This window comes from Zosterops lateralis, assembly GCF_965231275.1.
Source record: "Zosterops lateralis genome assembly, chromosome: Z".
Classification (NCBI taxonomy): domain Eukaryota; kingdom Metazoa; phylum Chordata; class Aves; order Passeriformes; family Zosteropidae; genus Zosterops; species Zosterops lateralis.
Genome location: NC_139800.1, coordinates 2,972,339 through 2,990,644, shown reverse-complemented (window position 1 = coordinate 2,990,644; position 18,306 = coordinate 2,972,339). Strand labels below are relative to the sequence as shown.

The following is an 18,306-nucleotide window of genomic DNA, read 5'->3' as shown; positions in this document are numbered from 1 at the left end:
AACAGAAGGGCTAACTTGATCCCTTCAAGCCTTGCCTAGGAATTTACTGGACCTGTTCTGGTATGTTTGCACATGTGTCATATGACAATGAACTGTATATTAAGAAATTTCACCCTCTACTCTGTTGGCCATTATTACTGAAAGTTCTACCAGAAAACATAGAAAGCCAACAATAACTGCTTGCATCCACTGGGAAATTTCATGTTCTTCTACTACTGATCAGTGATGCAAGGAGTCACTGCTTTGTGGAGAAAACCACTTGTCTCAGATTCTACTTCTCTGTGGCCAGTACAATACAAAGAATGCAACAGGATTGGCACTTTCCCTTCTCTGCTTCACATTTATGAAATCAGGGAGATGTCTGTTTCCTCTCTTTGCCTAGAGAGACTGCTTACATCAGTGGAAGAAAATAAAAGAAGTCTTGTGTCATGGTTTGACACTGACCTAATGCCAGGCACCCACAAGAGTTGCCTGCTCACTCTCCCCTGCTACTGCTGGGCACCAAATGGAAAAAGGGGAATAAAGGTTCATGAATGAGGTAAGGGCCAAGAGAAAATACTTCAAGGGAAAAATAGGCTCAACTTAAGGTTGCTAAGTGAAATTTATTACTAACAGAATCAGAGGAGGATAATGAGAAGCAAAATAAACTCTTAAAACACTCTTTCCCCCCCAACCAACAGTTCAGGGAGACAGGGCATGGGAGTTTTGGTCAGTTCATCACCCGAGGTTTTCTTCCACTGCCCAGGGAGAGGAATCCTTCCCCTGTGGGACCATGGGGTCCCTTCCCACAGGAGACAGTTCTCCATGAACTTCCCCAGGATGGTTCTAGTCTCATGAGCAGCAGTCCTCCCAAAACTGCTGCAGCCTGAGTCCCTCCCATGGGCACAGAGTCCCCCCAAAACTGCTGTGGGGTGGGTCACTCTTCCACGGGGTGCAGCCCTGCAAGGACAGGCTGCTCCAGCCTGGGAGCAGGGCCCCTCTCTCCATTGAGTCTCCACAGGAGCACAGGGATCCTCCTCTTCCAGGGACCCACCTCCAGCCTGGGCACTTCCCCCAGGGGCTGTGGGTGGATCTCTGCATCCCCCACGGATCCCCAGGGGCTGTGGGTGGATCTCTGCATCCCCCATGGATCCCCATGGGCTGTGGGTGGATCTCTGCATCCCTGTGGATCCCCAGGGGCTGTGGGTGGATCTCTGCATCCCTGTGGATCCCCAGGGGCTGTGGGTGGATCTCTGCATCCCTGTGGATCCCCAGGGGCTGTGGGTGGATCTCTGCATCCCCCATGGATTCCCATGGGCTGTGGGTGGATCTCTGCATCCCTGTGGATCCCCAGGGGCTGCAGGGGCACAGCTACTCCACAATGGTCTCACCATGGCCTGCAGAGGAATTTTGGCTCCAGGGCCTGGAACAGCTCCTGCCCCTCCTCCTCCACTGACTTTGGTGTCTCCATGTTGTTTCCTTCACATGTTCTCACCTCCTCCTCTTCTCTGACTGGAAGCAAAACTGTGTGTCTACTTTGTTTTGATTTTGTTCTTAAATATGTCATCACAGAGGCATTACCATCATCTCTCCTTGGCCCTGTTTTGGGCAGTGGCATGTCCATCCTCAGAGCCATCAGGGTTTGGCTCTGCTGGACATGGTGAGAAGCTTCCACAGGAACCAACCTTTTGGACTCCCTGCTACCAAAAACCAGGCTGTGCAAAACCAATACACCTTGCTCTTCCCAGGATATTTCCTATGGTATCTATGATGGTAATTCTCAGGAAGCCTGATCAATAAGCAGAACCCCAAGACCTTTAGAAGTCCAGTCTGCTATGTGCCTTGTGTCTATAAATATGGCAAACCATATATTTAAACAGTTGAGAGGAAACAACAATACTGCTGTCAACGCAGTCCTGAAATGTTAAGGTAATTAGCATTCAGTCTCCATACCAGCTAGAAAAAACAAGCAAATTAAACAATCACAAGCTGTTAATTTTCTTCTTGGCTACAGAAGAAATATACAGGATTGAAGAGAGAGAGAGGTCTTGTAGGAGCTGATTACACAGCACAAGTGGGAACACAGCTGCAAGAGTCTTTGTGCTTACAGAAGAAGAGTTCACACAGAATCACACACAGAATCACCAGGTTGTAAGAGACCTCCAAGATCATCAAATCCAACCCAGCCCTAATACCTTAACTAAACCATGGCACTGAGTGCCGCATCCAGTCTTTGTTTAAACACATCCAGGGGTGTGACTCCACCACCTCCCTGGACAGACAATTCCAGCACTTAATCACTCTTCCCATAAAAAACTTCTTCCTTTATCACTCTTTCCATAAAAAACTTCTTCCTAATATCCAGCCTATATTTCCCTTGGCACAGCTAAAGATTGTGTCCTCTTGTTCTGTCAGTTGCTGCCTGGAGAAAGAGACCAACCTCCACCTGAGCACAGCCACTTTTCAGAGGGTTGTAGAGAGTGGTAAGGTCACGTCTGAATCTTCTTTTCTCCAGGCTAAACAACCCCAGCTCCCTCAGCTGTTCCTCACAGGGTTTGTGTCCAAACCTCTCACCAGCCTTGTTCCCTCCTCTGGATGTGCTCAGGTGTCTGAATGTCCTTCCTAAACTGAGGGACAGAGCTGGACACAGCACTCAATGTCCTTCCTAAACTGAGGGGACAGAATTGGACACAGCACTTGAGGTGTGGCCTCACCAGTGCCCAGTACAGGGAAGGAATGACTTCCCTGCTCCTGCTGGACACACCATTCCTGATCCAGGCCAGTAGCCTTTGGCCTTCTTGGCCACCTGGGCACTCTGCTGGCTCATGTTCATGGCTGTCACCAGCACCCCCAGGTCCCTTTCTGCCTGGGGACTGTCCAGCCACTCTGTCCCCAGCCTGTAGTGCTGCAGAGGGTTATTGGGGCCAAAATGCAGGACTCAGCATTTGGACTTGCTAAATGTCATCCTGTTGGACTCTGTCCATCCATCCAACCATTCCAGGTCTCTCTGCAGAGCCCTCCTCCCTTCCAACAGACCAACACATGCTCCCAGCTTAGTGTCATCTGCAAATTTACTGATGAAAGCCTCAATCCCCTCATCCAAATCATCAATAAAAAATACTGAACAGACCTGACCCCAGCACAAACCCCTGAGGAACACCACTGGTGACTGTCCCCAGCTGGATGCAGCGCCATTCCCTCCCACTCCCTGGGCCCAGCCTCGCAGCCAGTTCCTAACCCAGCAAAAAGTGCTCCTGTCCAGGCCCTGGGCTGCCAGATTTTCTAGGAGTTCTCCTTTTTCTCACAAATCTAAGGCAGAAAAATACCCTGCCTCTTGAAAACCTGGTTAACGCTTACGTGCTAAATCAGGAGGGATTAGAAATGTAACATCAGAAAATTAAAAGCCATCACAGAATTTTTTGACATTCTGTTTCAGGAACAGGGCTGAAAATCAGTCTGGAGAGAAACATCCATATCAGGATGATTAACAACTAGCTAAGGTAAGACTGTTAAGGAAGTCTGAAGTCATGGTTCTGAAGGCTTCCTCGCAGGGTCTTTCCTGGAAAGGAAAAGTACCTTTAAAATATCAGTGCCAGTCCCTGAAACGCTAAATTTGAAGATAAGCAATAGCAACAAACAACTAACGTCATTGATGGAGATTCTTCCTTCTTACCCTGGATGTGAAGGGCATTTGGCTGCAAAGAAGGGCTTTCTGCTGGCTGGTATGTCTTCAGAGGCATCCCTGCAAGCTGTGGAAGCTGAGGAGGTTGTGGAGTCTGTCTCTGCATAACTGGATGTTGAATGGACATTCTCTGGGGGCTGATGTGATGAGGAGAAGGAGCTGGAGCAACAAACCTACAAGTTCAAAAGCACAGAACTGTAAAATCCCCAATATGCAAGAGCTAAAGATTGTTTTTAATCTATTTAGAACACCTTAGTTATTTGCATAGATACAGACTTCCAAAATAAACAGTGTGCAGCCCAAATGGAGATTACATATTTTTAAGTGGTGACACATCATTAGACTTGGCACCTGGGAAATTAGCAGGCTGAATTGCCCCTTATCATGGAAAACTACTTCTAACCCACTCCTCCTGTGCAGGTGTCTAAGTCATAATTGGAGGAGGTGCCTCAAGGGGGGGACCTGATTTTGGAGGCACTGTTAGCTGTTTATTGTAAGGCTTTGTATCAACTTTATTTATCAATAAATAGCTGCTCTTCTCACTGACAATGAGAAATCAGTTCAGGCCATTGGTCACTGAGGTGTTAGGTATTAGGTTCAGGCCCAGGTTTCAGGCTCTAGAAATCTTCATATGTTACACAGAACTATTTGAAAATAAACAGCCTGATGTCAATATAATGCAGGTAACAACAAATGTTAAATTGCTTTCTGGAATATGACCACACCAAACTGTTGATCTGGACTCAAACTAGAAACTTACAAGCCTGGCAGAGGAGAGAATGCTTGAGAACAAACCTGGTGGTGCAGCTGCCACAGAGGTTCATCACCTCACTAGTATATTTTACACAGCTCTGTGATTCCAGCACTATAAGGATACACTACTACTTTTGAAGATTTTACACAAGAGTTTTATGGAATTTAACTTTTTACTGCTTTTTTTCTGCATTTCCTTAAAACTGCATATCTCAAAGTATATTACAGATAAGTCATGCTATCTTTTTTGCAGATAGAAAGCAAGGGTTTTAGGAGCTTTTGTCTGTGCCCCAAACCACCCAACAGAGTGGTGGGATTTGGCTAGTTAATGAAAGCTCAGGAATGGCTCTGCGGCACTTTTTTCATCAATGAGAGAAGAACTGGAAACATTCCCAAACACCAAAAAATAACCATGACATTTCTGCAAGAGGGGGAGTGGAAAGTGACCTGGTAACCCTAATGCAGATGAGCCTGTACCTCCACCACTAAAAATCAGCTGCAACTTTGCTGAGGAGGAAGAAGAACACACCCTTCTCTCTGTGCTCAGTGGCTGCTGCTAGGAGGGGTCAGTGCCTGCAGTTAACACAGTCTGCTGCTGTTCTAAAGTTTAGAACTACTCCTTGCTGTCCTGGGACTGGACCTCAGTAAACTAGATTACTTTTTTTTTTTTTTGAGTGGTGGTGGTGGGGTTTTTTTGTGTGTGGTTTGTTGTTGTTGTTTGTGGGTTTTTTAAATTTTTTTTTTCAGTTGTTGTTGTTTTTTTGTGTGTGGTTGTTTTTTTGTGGGTTTTTTTGTTTTGTTTTGTTTTGTTTTGTTTGTTTTTTTTTTGTTGGTTTGGTCTAATAAAAAAATACTTTTCCTGAGGAAGTGTAAGGAAGTTTTTATCACACCCTAAATACAACAGGAGGTGCAACTCCAGTAGCTGCTCTACAGAACATCTCTTGGCAGGATCATCATACAGGTTATAATTGTATTTAAATCCAAGTCACTTCAGATCTTTTATGCTGCAGCTAAGAATCTGTATCTGTCACATGTTATCTCTGTGATTTTGACTTCATTTGAAAGGTATTTCCTACATTTCTGGTGAACCATAATCTATATTTGGAGTGTAACAAGTCTGAAGATGAACTCTGGATGATGTACTGCCCATTCAGTTTTCTGTGAGAAACACATTTTTAAGCACATTAAGCAGGGTTTGGATGGCCCTGATGCTGATGTGGTATTAACTTTATAAACATATATTACTTCAGAAATGCTATATGGATGGAGGAAATGAAGATGTTATTATTGAGCCATTGAGTCTTTAATGTGTCAAATATTTCATTATTCCAGATAACTGATGCAGCATAGACTGAAAGACATGCCAGGGAAGAAGAGAACAAAGCATGCACATATTTCACAATAAAACTAGAAAAGATTATTTTTAGAAAGAGAATTCAGTAGTTATATTGTGATAAAAATATGAGAGGTATTTTAAAAGTGCTATAACTATGTGGTTATATGTCTCCTTAGTAAAAACTGGAGTTAGTTTTTTGTATAGGAGTGACATAGAAAGAATGTTATCTCCTGCCAGAGACTGAGAGCCAAACACAGACAGTCTTTAGATACTATTATTACTTTTAAAATCATGGATATCATCCTTTGTGTTTTCAGAATTAATTTGTTAAAATTAATTTCTGAAAAATTATTTTAACCAGTAGCCACTAACGGGAAAAATCCTTTTCAAAACTCAAAGTGGAAAGCAGAGTTTTACAGGTTTTACCTTTGATTTAACATCCAGAAAACTTCCTCCCAGTAATAATGCATTACATTTTACAGCTAGACAGGACTCCTTTTTAGTAGACATAAATGGTCTTTATAATTATTTATAAATCAACCTGGCTTACCCATATCCATGACCCTAGTTATCTACTTTTTCTTTCCTTCTGCTCAACAAAAGAGAAACTTGTACTTGTGGCAGCCCAGATTTGTCTCTGAACAGATCTCATTATATTCCTGGGAGAGCAGCTAATTTAATTTTATCCCTGAAACGCTCAGGACCAGCTTGTAACCATTTGGAAACTGCAATCAAGAGCTACAGCCAAGCCCAGGTGTCAATTCAATCAGGAATCAGCCAGATTTGCAGAAAGTTGCCCTTTCCTGTGCCTGACAGGTGTAAAATCTGAGCAGGAATGTTTCTGGAGCCATTAAGAAAATTTTTCTTTTCCAGTTTTAGCTGTGAAAAAGTGTCTTGCTGGAGAATGAATGGATTTGGTAGTGAGCAAGATGGATGACAAAGTTACCAAAGCTTACCTGTTTTGATGAAATAAATTAAAATGCCACATGCAAAGGGCGGTTGTTAATGACCAGGACTGGTCATGACCTCATGAAAAAAGAGATTTTACTCTAGCATTTGTTACTGGAGCTGGCCCAGCCAACAGTCACTACAACTACATGCAAAATTTAAGAAATATGTGGAAAAGGAAGGAAAAAGGAAATCTAAGAGTCATAATATACAGTATAAATGGTGTATTTATATAGTACTTTCATTTTTATTTAATTTATATATTACTTATTTCACTTAAGTATTATTTAATTTATACAGTTTATTTTACTATGGTTGGCCACCTACAAATAAATCGTTGGTGCAGTGGAGGAACAACCTCTTATGCCTCTGTAGCAAGAATATATATAAGATGTTTCTCCACCTAGAAACCCATGTGTTTTGTAACACCTCAATTTATTTCACTGCAACCAAGTATTTTTAAAAAATATATTGAAAGAAAAGAAACTGCACCTGCACACAAAAGACATAATATACCTATTTACCATTAATCCATGCTACACAATGGCACAATATGCTGCTAACATTAAAGATTTGAGACAGGAACTATGTAACTGTGTTGGATGTATTTCTGTCTTCACTCTTATTTTTTTCCCCCAAAGTTATGAGTATATTCATTTGACCAAAATAACAAAAGCCTAATTTTTACCTACCTATGATGCATGTTTCTCTCCAATGATTTCTCTGCTAAAAGTTTTGTGGGTTTTTTGTTTGTTTGTTTGTTTGTTTTAAGAAATACAATCTTCTTGCATAACAGAAATATTTTGGGCAAGAAAACCAAAATAGAGCTGAAAAAAGAGATGGCTGGAAGAAAGAGCAACCTCACTAACCAGTACCTCATCTTCTCTTTGGTGAGAAGATGAAAGGAGAATTTAAGTAGAATTTAAAGTGGAATTTAAGAAGGAAGCTGTGAGCAGGCACCTCAATATACAGACTCCCTGGAGGCAGACTGTGTAACTTTTTATAAAATCTCTCAGTATTTTCTGTGCATATACTGTATCAGAGAACTAAGTTTCTTGCAAATGTGGAGAAGAGGAAAAAAATACCTTTGGGAGAAAACCAAACAAACAAGTGTGGGAAAAATTCCAAACTTCGTTAGGTTTGCTCTGAAAAGAGATTGTAGCCAGGTGGGATTCAGTCTCTACTCCCAAGAAACAAGCAAAAAAAAAAAAAAAAAAAAGGAAGCATCCTCAAGTTGTGCCAGAGAAGGTTTAGATTGAATTATAGGAAAAACATCTTCACAGAAAGGATGGGCAGGCATCAGCCCACACTTCCCAGTGCAGTCACCATCCCTGAAGGTATTTAAGAGACATGTGGATGTGTGGCATTTGGGCACATGGTTTAGTGGTGTGGCAATGTTAGGTTAACAGTTGGACTTGATGGTCTTAAGGGTCTTTTCCAGCCTAAATTATTCCAGGATTCTGTGACTCCGTGGCTCAGGTTCAGGGTTAGCCTCACTGATACCTCTGACACAAGAATTTGTCATTTATAGGTGTTGTTTGCCCACTAAAAGAAAACGTGACTAACAGGCAATCCTCTGAAGTGTCCCACACCTGGAAAAAAGTTAATGTACTTATTTCAAAACCACACTGTCAACTAAAGGCAGCCCTTTGTGTGCTACATACAAAGGGCTTTGTAACATGTGAATGTTGGGAGTCTGAGCTTCTTGGGCAGAACTATGCAGAGGCTTTTTTTGCTTCTGGAAGTCTAGCTTGGAGCTACTTACTATTTTACAGTGAAATCATAAAGGGAATATAACCACACACTGAAATAAGCCAGAAGAATCACTGTTGTAGGACTTATTGTAGCATAATGGTGCTGCTAAACTGAATAGTTTGGCCCTAAGTTCTTGTCAGCGTGACACAGTCTCTGGAAATTCCTGTGGTGCATCATACTTTAGGGACATTCTGCTAGCTCTGGGTCACAGGTGGATTAAAAAATCATCTGGAACATCAAGCCTGTGAAAATTTTTGTTCTTGTCTTGCACTGATTGACAGGCTCAAAAGCAAGATGTATATTTGGATAATAAAGAAAGAATTTAAAAATATTAATTTCAAACATTTAGCACCATCAGTTTTGGGGCACTGAGCCACATATATTAACTATGCCATATAAACCCATAATTTCAATCTGAGTTTTAATTAGACAGTTCTTTCAGCTTATCTATATGCTCATGCCTTCTTGTACTAAGGAAGTGAGTGAAGAGGAAGTGCAGTACATATTCCCTGATATAGACATGCTTTTAGGTACACATTGGTACTTTCATTGAATAGCTGCAGTACTTCACATCAGCAGAGCACTCAAAGTTAGCATCAAAGAGCTGGGACAGACAAAATGTAAATCTGCACTTTAATATTTATCTTCTCTCCTTTGATAAATGAAGAGGTTTCTTAGATTCAAATTTCTTACTGCCTTGCAGGATGTGTTCTCAGAGTTTTGTGCACATAATGAATGCAATGTAAGATGTGTTCCATGTTTGGCTCATTTTCTCACATTATTAAAGGCTAAATCAAGTTCACACTTTCCCTCACACCACCTAGAAGAGACAGGCACAGAAGAAATCCTCCCTTTATTGCCCTATCCCATGGTATCTGGAAATGTAGAGAAAGTTCCTATTTTCTTCTGCTTCTATCTCTCAAACACCTGAGTCTGCTGTAAAAAAGGCAGCACAGGGTTGGCCCCCAGCACCATCAAACAGCCAGGCCAGTTTGGGATCAGCTTCTGCCCAACAAATACAGATTTCTGCTGGAGCAAGTGCTGGTCAGCCTGTGCTAGCTCTGAAATGATCCTGGGCATGCACAGTGTGTCAGGAACCACACAGCACAGAACCACAGAACAGGTTGGGTGGGAAGGGACTTTCAAAGGTCATCTAGTCCAACCCTCATTAGCATGCAGGGCAAAAAATCCTCTACCTGCATCCCTAAATCCTGCAGTCCTCTCAGCAACGAGGTTGAAATGAGCAGGGTGATTCACACTTTTCAAAAACACTGTCTCTGCCCCTTTCTCTACTGAAGGTTTGTTGAAACCTTGAAACTTGAAACCTTCTCTCCTGAAGGTTTGTTCACATTTTCTCTGTTCCCATCACACCCAAGAAATGAGGTGACAGCCAACTCACCAGGATCATGGGTGAGTGTACTGTGCTAGATTCAAGATGCAGATTCTGTCTTAGTTCTTCTTTTAAACATTTCCCTTAACTTTTATAGTATGTGTTGTAATTAAACCAACACTGCCATGATACTTCTTTCCTTTTCTGAATTTAAACTGCCATTTGTCACACTCTAAATGAAAACACTGGAACTTTTCTTTAATCCAAAGCAGCTCCACCTATGGGAATTAGCACTTAAAGCCTTTTTAGAGAGTGTGTGTATACACTTAACACATGAAAAAGGAGTTAGCTTTTTATTATCCAAAGAATACTTTATTATCTTGACATCTAAAATGCATTCAATGAATTGAATGAATGAAGTCTCACTCTAGGCACCTCTGCTATGGTTTTACAGCAGAAATGGGCTAATAAGATCATTATCTTTTATAATGACATTTATACCTATAACAATTATTAATGTGTCCCTGCCTGTCACCTCATGCTCTGCAAATCATTGGGTGTGGATGTTAGACAGACCATGCAATGAAGAGAAAACTGGAAGAGAAAATCCTCTGTGTCAGGGAAGAGAGATGGACAGTGCCAGAGGGTGTGCCCAGAACAGAGCCAGCACAAGGGAAGAAGACCAGGATCAGGGGTCAGGAGTGGGAAGGAGGGAGGGAGGGAGGGAGGGAGGGAGGGAAGGAAGGAAGGCAGGCAGGCAGGAAGGAAGGAAGGAAGGAAGGAAGGAAGGAAGGAAGGAAGGAAGGAAGGAAGGAAGGAAGGAAGGAAGGAAGGAAAGGGAAGGGAAGGGAAGGGAAGGAAGGGAAGGAAGGGAAGGAAGTGACCACCAGTGACTGTGAGGCAGTAAGCTCCACCTCAGACTGACGTACAAAAAAAGCTCGACAACCTCCAGTGGCTGAATTCACACATGAAGTCTGAAATAAAAATGTACTTTCACCTGTTGTTAATTTCCCGAGACATCATGTTCTTCTATCTTCTTGAATGAATATTGCTTTCACCCAAAGAAATTATGCTCATTTACCAGTAATTGAAATCTAGTGAATGTTGTTTTCAGGTTTGTAATTGGGGATTTTGTACTCTCTTCAAATTACTGTCATATCTGTCACTCAAAGAAATTAAATACTTTGAAATACATTAGTGAAATACAGCAATTTATCACTTAGAGTGCTGAAAAAGTAATTTAAAAAAATAATGTTTAAGTATCCATGAGCAGAGAGTAAGAGTTTAGTATTTTGTGTGATGATGCTATCTTCCTGACTTTTCCACTAAAACCATTTACTTAGTCCTCTTCAGACTTGTGTTTGGTGGACTTTTGGCCTAATGAACTATAGATTTCCACATCTGTAGTACAATACACTACCTGAATAGTTGGAAAGATTGGTGAAAATAATTTAGGGAATGTCTAATGATGAAAATCAAAACACCCCCAAGCAATTGGTTTTTATGTCACTGAAATATCTAAAATCATAGAATTCACAATACCTAACCAGCATGTAATAACACATACATAACTGTATGTGTATGTTAAAATAAATCCTGACTATAAATCAAACTCTAAAACCAGTGAAATAAAAATCTGCTCATTATCTACTGCTCTTCATAAAATGGCAATTAAAAAAAAAAAAAAGGAGAAAAGGCAAGGTCTTCCTTCAGAACTGCTTAGTATTGGGAGAATATTGACAGAATATGACTCTTCTCCCACAAGTAAATAAAAATATGAATCTCAGGGCCCCCTATTCTGTGAGGTATGGCTGAGGCCATCTGTGTTCAGCTTGCCAGCTGGTGTCACTTCCCTTGCTTGGGCCCTTCTGTTGGGATAAAGAAAGGATTAGAGGAAGCTCCTGCAATGGAGATGGATGGAAAGCCTCCCTCCCAGGCTGGAATAACACTGTTATTCCATTGCATCTCTCCTTCTCTGGATAAACATCTACCATCTAAACATCTAAAGAGCAGTTTTTAATCCAGGGCTGCCACCTGTGCCTTTCTGCACACCAAGAATTGTGTTTCCCCCCATCCTGGCAGCTCTGGGGACAGTGCAGCCTCAGGCTCAGGGACAGGGTCTTACCTCTCTGGGTCTGCAGCAGCAAGAAGAGGGATCTGGGGAGGATGCAGAGGGCTGCCCTGGAGGTTTTGTCCTGGGGAAGAGTGGCTGCTGGGGTGGGACAAGGACACTGCCCCAGCTGCTGTTCCACTTTGATTTATCTGTGTGCTGGGGATCACAGCTGCTGGAAGTAAAAGAGAGAAATAATGCTCATGAGGCAGAAAACAGCACTGATTACTGACCCAACAACAACAATACTCATAAATGACCAAACGCCAACATGCATCCCCTCCTGTCAGGCTGTAGTGCCAACTCTTAGCCACTAAAAAAATCAAGGATTTTCTGAAGTGTTGCTTTCCACACAAAGGGAAGAAGAAAACCCACATGAAAATAAGTAAGCATTCATTGCTGCTTCCAAATGACATTTCCATAAAGCCAGGCATGAATGATCACAGCCATGCTCATTGTCTTGGAATTTTTGTCTGAATAAGGCTGAAAAATCTTCTATACTTTTCTATTGTAGAAAGGTGTCAAATGCTTCCTAAGAGATGTATTTTCAGAATTAGTGAACAGAAAGAACAGTTTAAAAAAATGTGAAATGCTTTCTACATTTTCCCCTCAGCTGTAAAAATCACAAATTTCTTGAAGTGCAGTATTGCTATTATTGGCCCAGATTCCTCAGCAATACATACAGAAATTTTAAACCATCTTTAACAGCTTAATAATTTTCTGTGAGTTTTCTCTTGTATTCTTTTCAATAAGGAAAGTTTCCTTCCTGACTAAACAAAAAGCAATTAAGGACTTTGTTCAAATACCCTAATTGATCCCAAATCCTGTAACCTTATTTTCTTGTAACCCTTTAAAACAAATAAAATTAAATCAGACAAATTTATATCTTAGTATCTCTGAAAATCCAGTTACCCAGCTATTTCTACTGACATCTGTGTCAGGTAGCTTATGCTGATGTTGACTGGCAGACAAATACATGCTCTTAAATATTTTATGAACCCAGAGAATGAATTAGTTAGTCTGCCTAAGGGATAAAAATTACCTCTCCTGTTTGTCTGTTGTATCTTCCAATCTCCTTTTAAAAAAAAATATTGTTCAGGTCTAGTTTACAGAGTAAAATTCTACCTATAAAATTGACATTATGCTAGTGAATATGTTGGAGCTAGTGATTTGAGTTTCTTGATAAAATCCTAGAGGTTAAGCCAGTTCCCCAAGGGGCAGTGTCACCAGTAAAACACATTTCTAGGCTGAAATACATGCATGGATGCTGCAATCCCAGCAGAAGAAAGACTGCATTAGAGGTAGCCTCACCCCAGATCAGTCTTCAAGAAAATTATTTCACAGGTCATCATTTTCTCATTCACAGGTGTGAATTTTGCTGTAGAAGATCAAAAGGGTGAAAATTGACCTCATCTCTCAACTACTGAGCCTGTTTTTGGGAAGACTCTATTAATCCTTACAAGCCCACTTTTGTGACACACTGAATATTCACCAAGCTGAGACAGAGTTAAGGAAAGGCTCATTAGTCTAATTATGCTGTGGCCTCATTAACGAGCAGCCCTGGACATCTTCCAGCTGGTGGAAATGACACAATGCAAGGTGACAGATAGAAAACCACTTTGTGAATAAAAACATCCAATCCAGCTGCTGTAGAGCCAATGTCAAAGATTAGGGGAAGCTGACACTGGTGGTCAAAGCTGGAGGAGTGGAGGCTGAACTTGGTGCCAGGCTCTGCTCTTTGCTAATTCCTAATTTCTGTGTGTGGACCAGAACCTCCTAATCTAAACCCAAGTGACAACAGACACCTGGCAGTGGAAGACATCCCAAACCTTAGAGGAACAGAGGAAGCAGATCCCAAAGGAAGATGAGACATCAGTTAAGACAGCAGAGTAACTCACAAAGAAAGAACTGAGTATATTTCCTTACTGAGATAGGGGAATGTTTTTTTTTCCCCACTTTACTCAAGCACCCCAAAAGTTACTTTCCAAATTAGGGTAGCATTAAGGCAAGTGCAGAAGGAAAAAACAAAGTAACAAACTTCTGAAATTCTTATTTTATCTTATATGCAGCACAGAAAAAAATAATGAAAAACAACCAAGCACACATTCTGACAACAAAAACAGAGAGAATATTTAACAAATCAGGACACTGCAAAGGAAAGCCCTGATTGTCTAAATAAAAAGAGACTACTTAAATTATTCCTTGGCAAAAATAGGGTAATTTGCATTTTACCGTGACAAAAACTAATAAAACTATGTCAAAATACACAATGGCTTGGTTTACCAGTTCTGAGATCTTTGCATTTAAAATAAACTTCTTCATGATCAGGAGTAAAAAGGCTGAGTTATGACCAGGTCTTCAGCACAAGGGAGCAAGAGCTGTTCTTCCTGAAGTAGCTGCTCTCTACCACAGCCATTATTAGCATTCCATGCAAGGATTTTGTGAGCCATGCTTGGCAAAATTTTGCAAAATTTTCCATGCAAGATTTTCTAGCTGGTTCAGACTGTGGTAGCTCAGACAGGCTGCCACAGCACTACCCAAAACATGGTTATTCTGTCTCTGGGAAAAGGTTATCTGCAGCCAAGCACAGACAGCCACTGGATAGATTTCCCAACCTTCTGTCTAGGTTTCCCAGCAGTACTTTATTTTTCTGTTTCTGATGAAGACAAAGTACACAGTGTAAAGTAAAAGCTAACTGTGATAGGGACTAGAGGACCAGGTAGGATATTTAAGGATAAAACACATATGTATCAGCTGCAAAAATGTCTTCCTTTACTCAGGGTATGTAAAATGCTCACAGCATGCCAGAAGAGAAGAGTGTATCTAGGCTCCCACTGTGCTTTGGAATAAAGCAATGTGGGAGACCAGGGAACACATACTGGCAGTGCAAGACAACTTTTGTCAGTACTTCTTCTTTCAAAATACTGTGTTATTCAAAGCACCTCTGAGGGCACCCAATGAAGTGAAATCACAGTATCAGCAGCTTTTGCCTGGCAAACATGCAATTATTAAAATCTCCCAGCATAGACATGGCACTGGTCCAAGCTACTACCTGAATCTTGTAATTACTACCTAAAGGGAAACACTGTCAGGCATTAGCAGTGTACAGATAAATACTGTACAAAATATACTGTCAAAAAATACTGTCAGTGACAGGTTACTTCACTAGCAAAGACTGATAGAAAACTTTGGACACTGTTTTAGAAACTGCGAGAAAACTTGTCTACATTTTCTTGGGATCAAGCTTTCCTTGTGGGTTGGCTGTTATATGTGAGTTACTTGCTCAAAGTGTTGCCAGTAAAGTACAAGCGCTGAGTCCTGCATTTTGACCACAACAACCAATTTTGTCCCCTGTAATGTGTGTATGGCCCTACCTGGGATTAGATCACATTAAGCAGGAGTTGTAGATATGTGTGCAACACTTAAATTCAGCCTAAAAGGTGAAAACAGAGATCCTCTTCATTATTGGTAGTCCTGCATTACTGCTCCTTTTGCATGGATTCCCTATGCATCAAATACAATTCTGTTTTACACAGCAAGGGCCATTTATGTGTCAGTTCCTCTTTCTTATTCTTGTTTTTTTCTTGCAGGAATGAGCTGTAACTAGTTTCCAAAGCTGTCACCCTTAAAGAACTACTTCTTAAAGAAAAAAAAACAGACCACTTTTTAAAAAAATACCCTAGACTTCTTTTTTTCAGACATGTCTTAGGGACTCACTAGAACAATTGCTTTAATAAAATTCTTTCATTAATTAATAATTTCATTAATCTGTTCCTCATCCTCTACCTGCCTGTTGTACCTACCTACTTTCCTATTCATTACCTTAGAAACAAACTCCTGGGGGATTGGATTGTTTCTCCTGTGCACCCAGCCTAGTACTATTTCAGTGGGGAATATAAAAACCAAAGAAAAGTGTTACTCAAGCAAAGCACAGCATAGAAGTAGTTAGGTCAAAGGTTCACAATACAGTTTAAGACATTATTTAAGAAATACTCAGAATTCAAAGAAGTTCTGTAACTTTACTGATACGAATTTTAAATTACAACTTGCAAAGAAAATCCTGCCCTTGATGAGCTTTAGAAAGATCCTTTGGTTGCTCTGGAGCAGAGCTTAGTATGATATTCACTAACTACTTTTAAATTAGTCACACATTCTGGCTTGTGCTTAAATATGAAATGGACAAGTTTTATCCAAACTGCACAGTAAAAAGATGTGGTATTTTCCTGCTGCATTATTTATGATTCTTCCAGATTTAGTGATTCTAGATTGCTCTATACAAAGTAAGTTCATACTATTTCACAGTAGAAAAAACCACCATCCCCATGTTATTATGAGTACATTGCTTGCATCTTCATTCTGTGAACTGAGTAAACCCCAATGCCTAAGTATTTTTCATAACTAAAACCTAGATACTATCACAATGCTTAGCCCTTATTCTATCGGCTTTAAATGTAATCTTGCTTTAGATAATTTAAATGTAATTTTTTGCTAGTTTTAAGCAAAGAATGTCATGCTACCTCACTATGCTAGTAACATTATAGTAATTTTGGATTTCTTCTATGAAGTCATAAAGACTACAAGATAAGAAAAAACACTTTTGGAGACTTAACTCCAAGTAATAGGTGTGTAATCAAAAATATTGTTGTATTTAATTTAATTGTGTCTGTGTTTATAGATACTGTATTTTAATAGTACTGATTTTAAAGGCACTGTATTTTAACCAGTACCCCATGTCACTACAGGGGTAAGTGAAAATGGACTTGCATGTAAACATATAGTTTTGACTTTTCTTAGGTACTTCTAATAGTTTGCTTTCAAACATTTATTCTACAGACTTCTGCAATAAAAAAACCCTACCTTTGCTTTAAATGTCCATCAATAATAAGTGAAGTCACCTTCAAGTAAGAAAAGTTTGATTCAACACCACTGGAAGAATGAAAATCTATTCCTCCTTCTACTTTAAAAGTAGCAGAGACATTTCACCTAATACAGTGTCTGAATCAGCACACAGTAAAAATAATGCATTTAATTTTTCAGAAGTCCCAAACCTGTTAACTATATTTACAAAAAAAAGAAAAAAAAAATTAAAAATTGGTTTTCAGTGAAGTTTGAAGGGTAGCTTCTCTGAGGTAAGACACTTATGTTCTTGTGTATTTTACCTTTCTCTCTATGGGACAAGAATTTCATGTTTCCATTTCAATAAAATAATTCCTTGCCTGTTAGAGTTATCTGATTTGTTCACATAGTATATTAGCCTGCAGCAGTATAGTTAATGATGAATAGTTAAGAAACAATTTCTTTCATATGGATTAGGTAGTTGTCAAAATAGGTGACATGGATTGATCTCTACCTGACATAGAACCCTCAGTTAACTGGTGTCAAACAACACAAGTGAATAGAACTAGGAGAAATTTGCCAGGTTACAGATAGCTGGGAATACATGTAAGAGAAAGCAGATTATTACTTACACAGAGATTAACACTGATTGAACAGCATTACACAGCAATGAGCATTCTACATTGAATAATTACCATAAAAATTAACTTACCATAAAAATTGCCATACAATAGGAAGCAGTGCCAGGAAAGAAACTACCAAAATAAATTAGTATATCAAACAAGGTTCATAGTAGTGCTGCAAACATCAAGAACTGAAAGCCAAGGCATGAATGAGACTACAGAAAGTAATGTCTCAGCCTCAGGAGCTGCCTGTGAGACATCATGAGGGCAGACAAATGCAGCTGAGAGCTGCAACAGCTTCAACCTTTACCTTGTCCAAGCCACTGTCAACCTGTGTTTGGACTGACCAACAAACACAGATGGACATTTAAGAGGAGGAGTGCTCAACATATTGCTGCGCCTATTTCCTGTGAGAATATCCTCAATTTCTGAAATCACTATCCCATTCCAGCTTCCATTCTGTCTAGGAACTTGATAAAAAAAATGAAAAGCTGAGTCTTTATTATCCCCCAGTTTTGCATGTTACACTTGGTGAAACCATTTTTTATTTTTAAAATCTCAGCATTCCTCACTATCCAACTCCCTCTCAATGTACAATGTGAAATAAACAGCTATAACCAACTGCATGTTCCCAGAGTTTCTCTGGCCAGAATCTCATTTTTAAAATCTGAAATTTCCCTTTTCTTTCACGTAGCAAATATCACACTCAGTCTGTACTCAGGCTAAGGCATTTAAAAGTTAACAGCACACAAGTGATACCAACTAGTTAATAAACTAGAATACAAGCAATCACAGCTTTAAATGTCATGATTTTTGTCATATAAACCTACATCATCACCAACTACTGCATGACTCACAGCAGCCTTGACAAAAACATGAAATAGAATTGGTAGGTTTACAAGCCTCTCAGTAAAATAAAACCACTTATTGAAGTGACCACTTCATAAAATGTCA

At 40.2% G+C, this 18,306-nt stretch overlaps 1 protein-coding gene across 5 annotated transcripts in view; it reads right to left on the bottom strand.

Annotated features, from left to right (window-relative positions):
• Window positions 1-18,306, bottom strand: part of GLIS3 (GLIS family zinc finger 3) — a 170,151-nt gene that overhangs the window by 10,002 nt on the left and 141,843 nt on the right. For 4 of the 5 annotated variants that reach the window (XM_083882937.1, XM_083882940.1, XM_083882938.1 and 1 more), the window contains 2 exons: window positions 11,909-12,068; window positions 3,653-3,834 (listed from right to left, as the gene is read on the bottom strand). In XM_083882937.1, the coding sequence (XP_083739063.1) occupies window positions 3,653-3,834; window positions 11,909-12,068 (342 nt within the window). The remainder of the gene's footprint in view (window positions 1-3,652; window positions 3,835-11,908; window positions 12,069-18,306) is intronic. The other variant, XM_083882939.1, reaches the window with a different exon arrangement.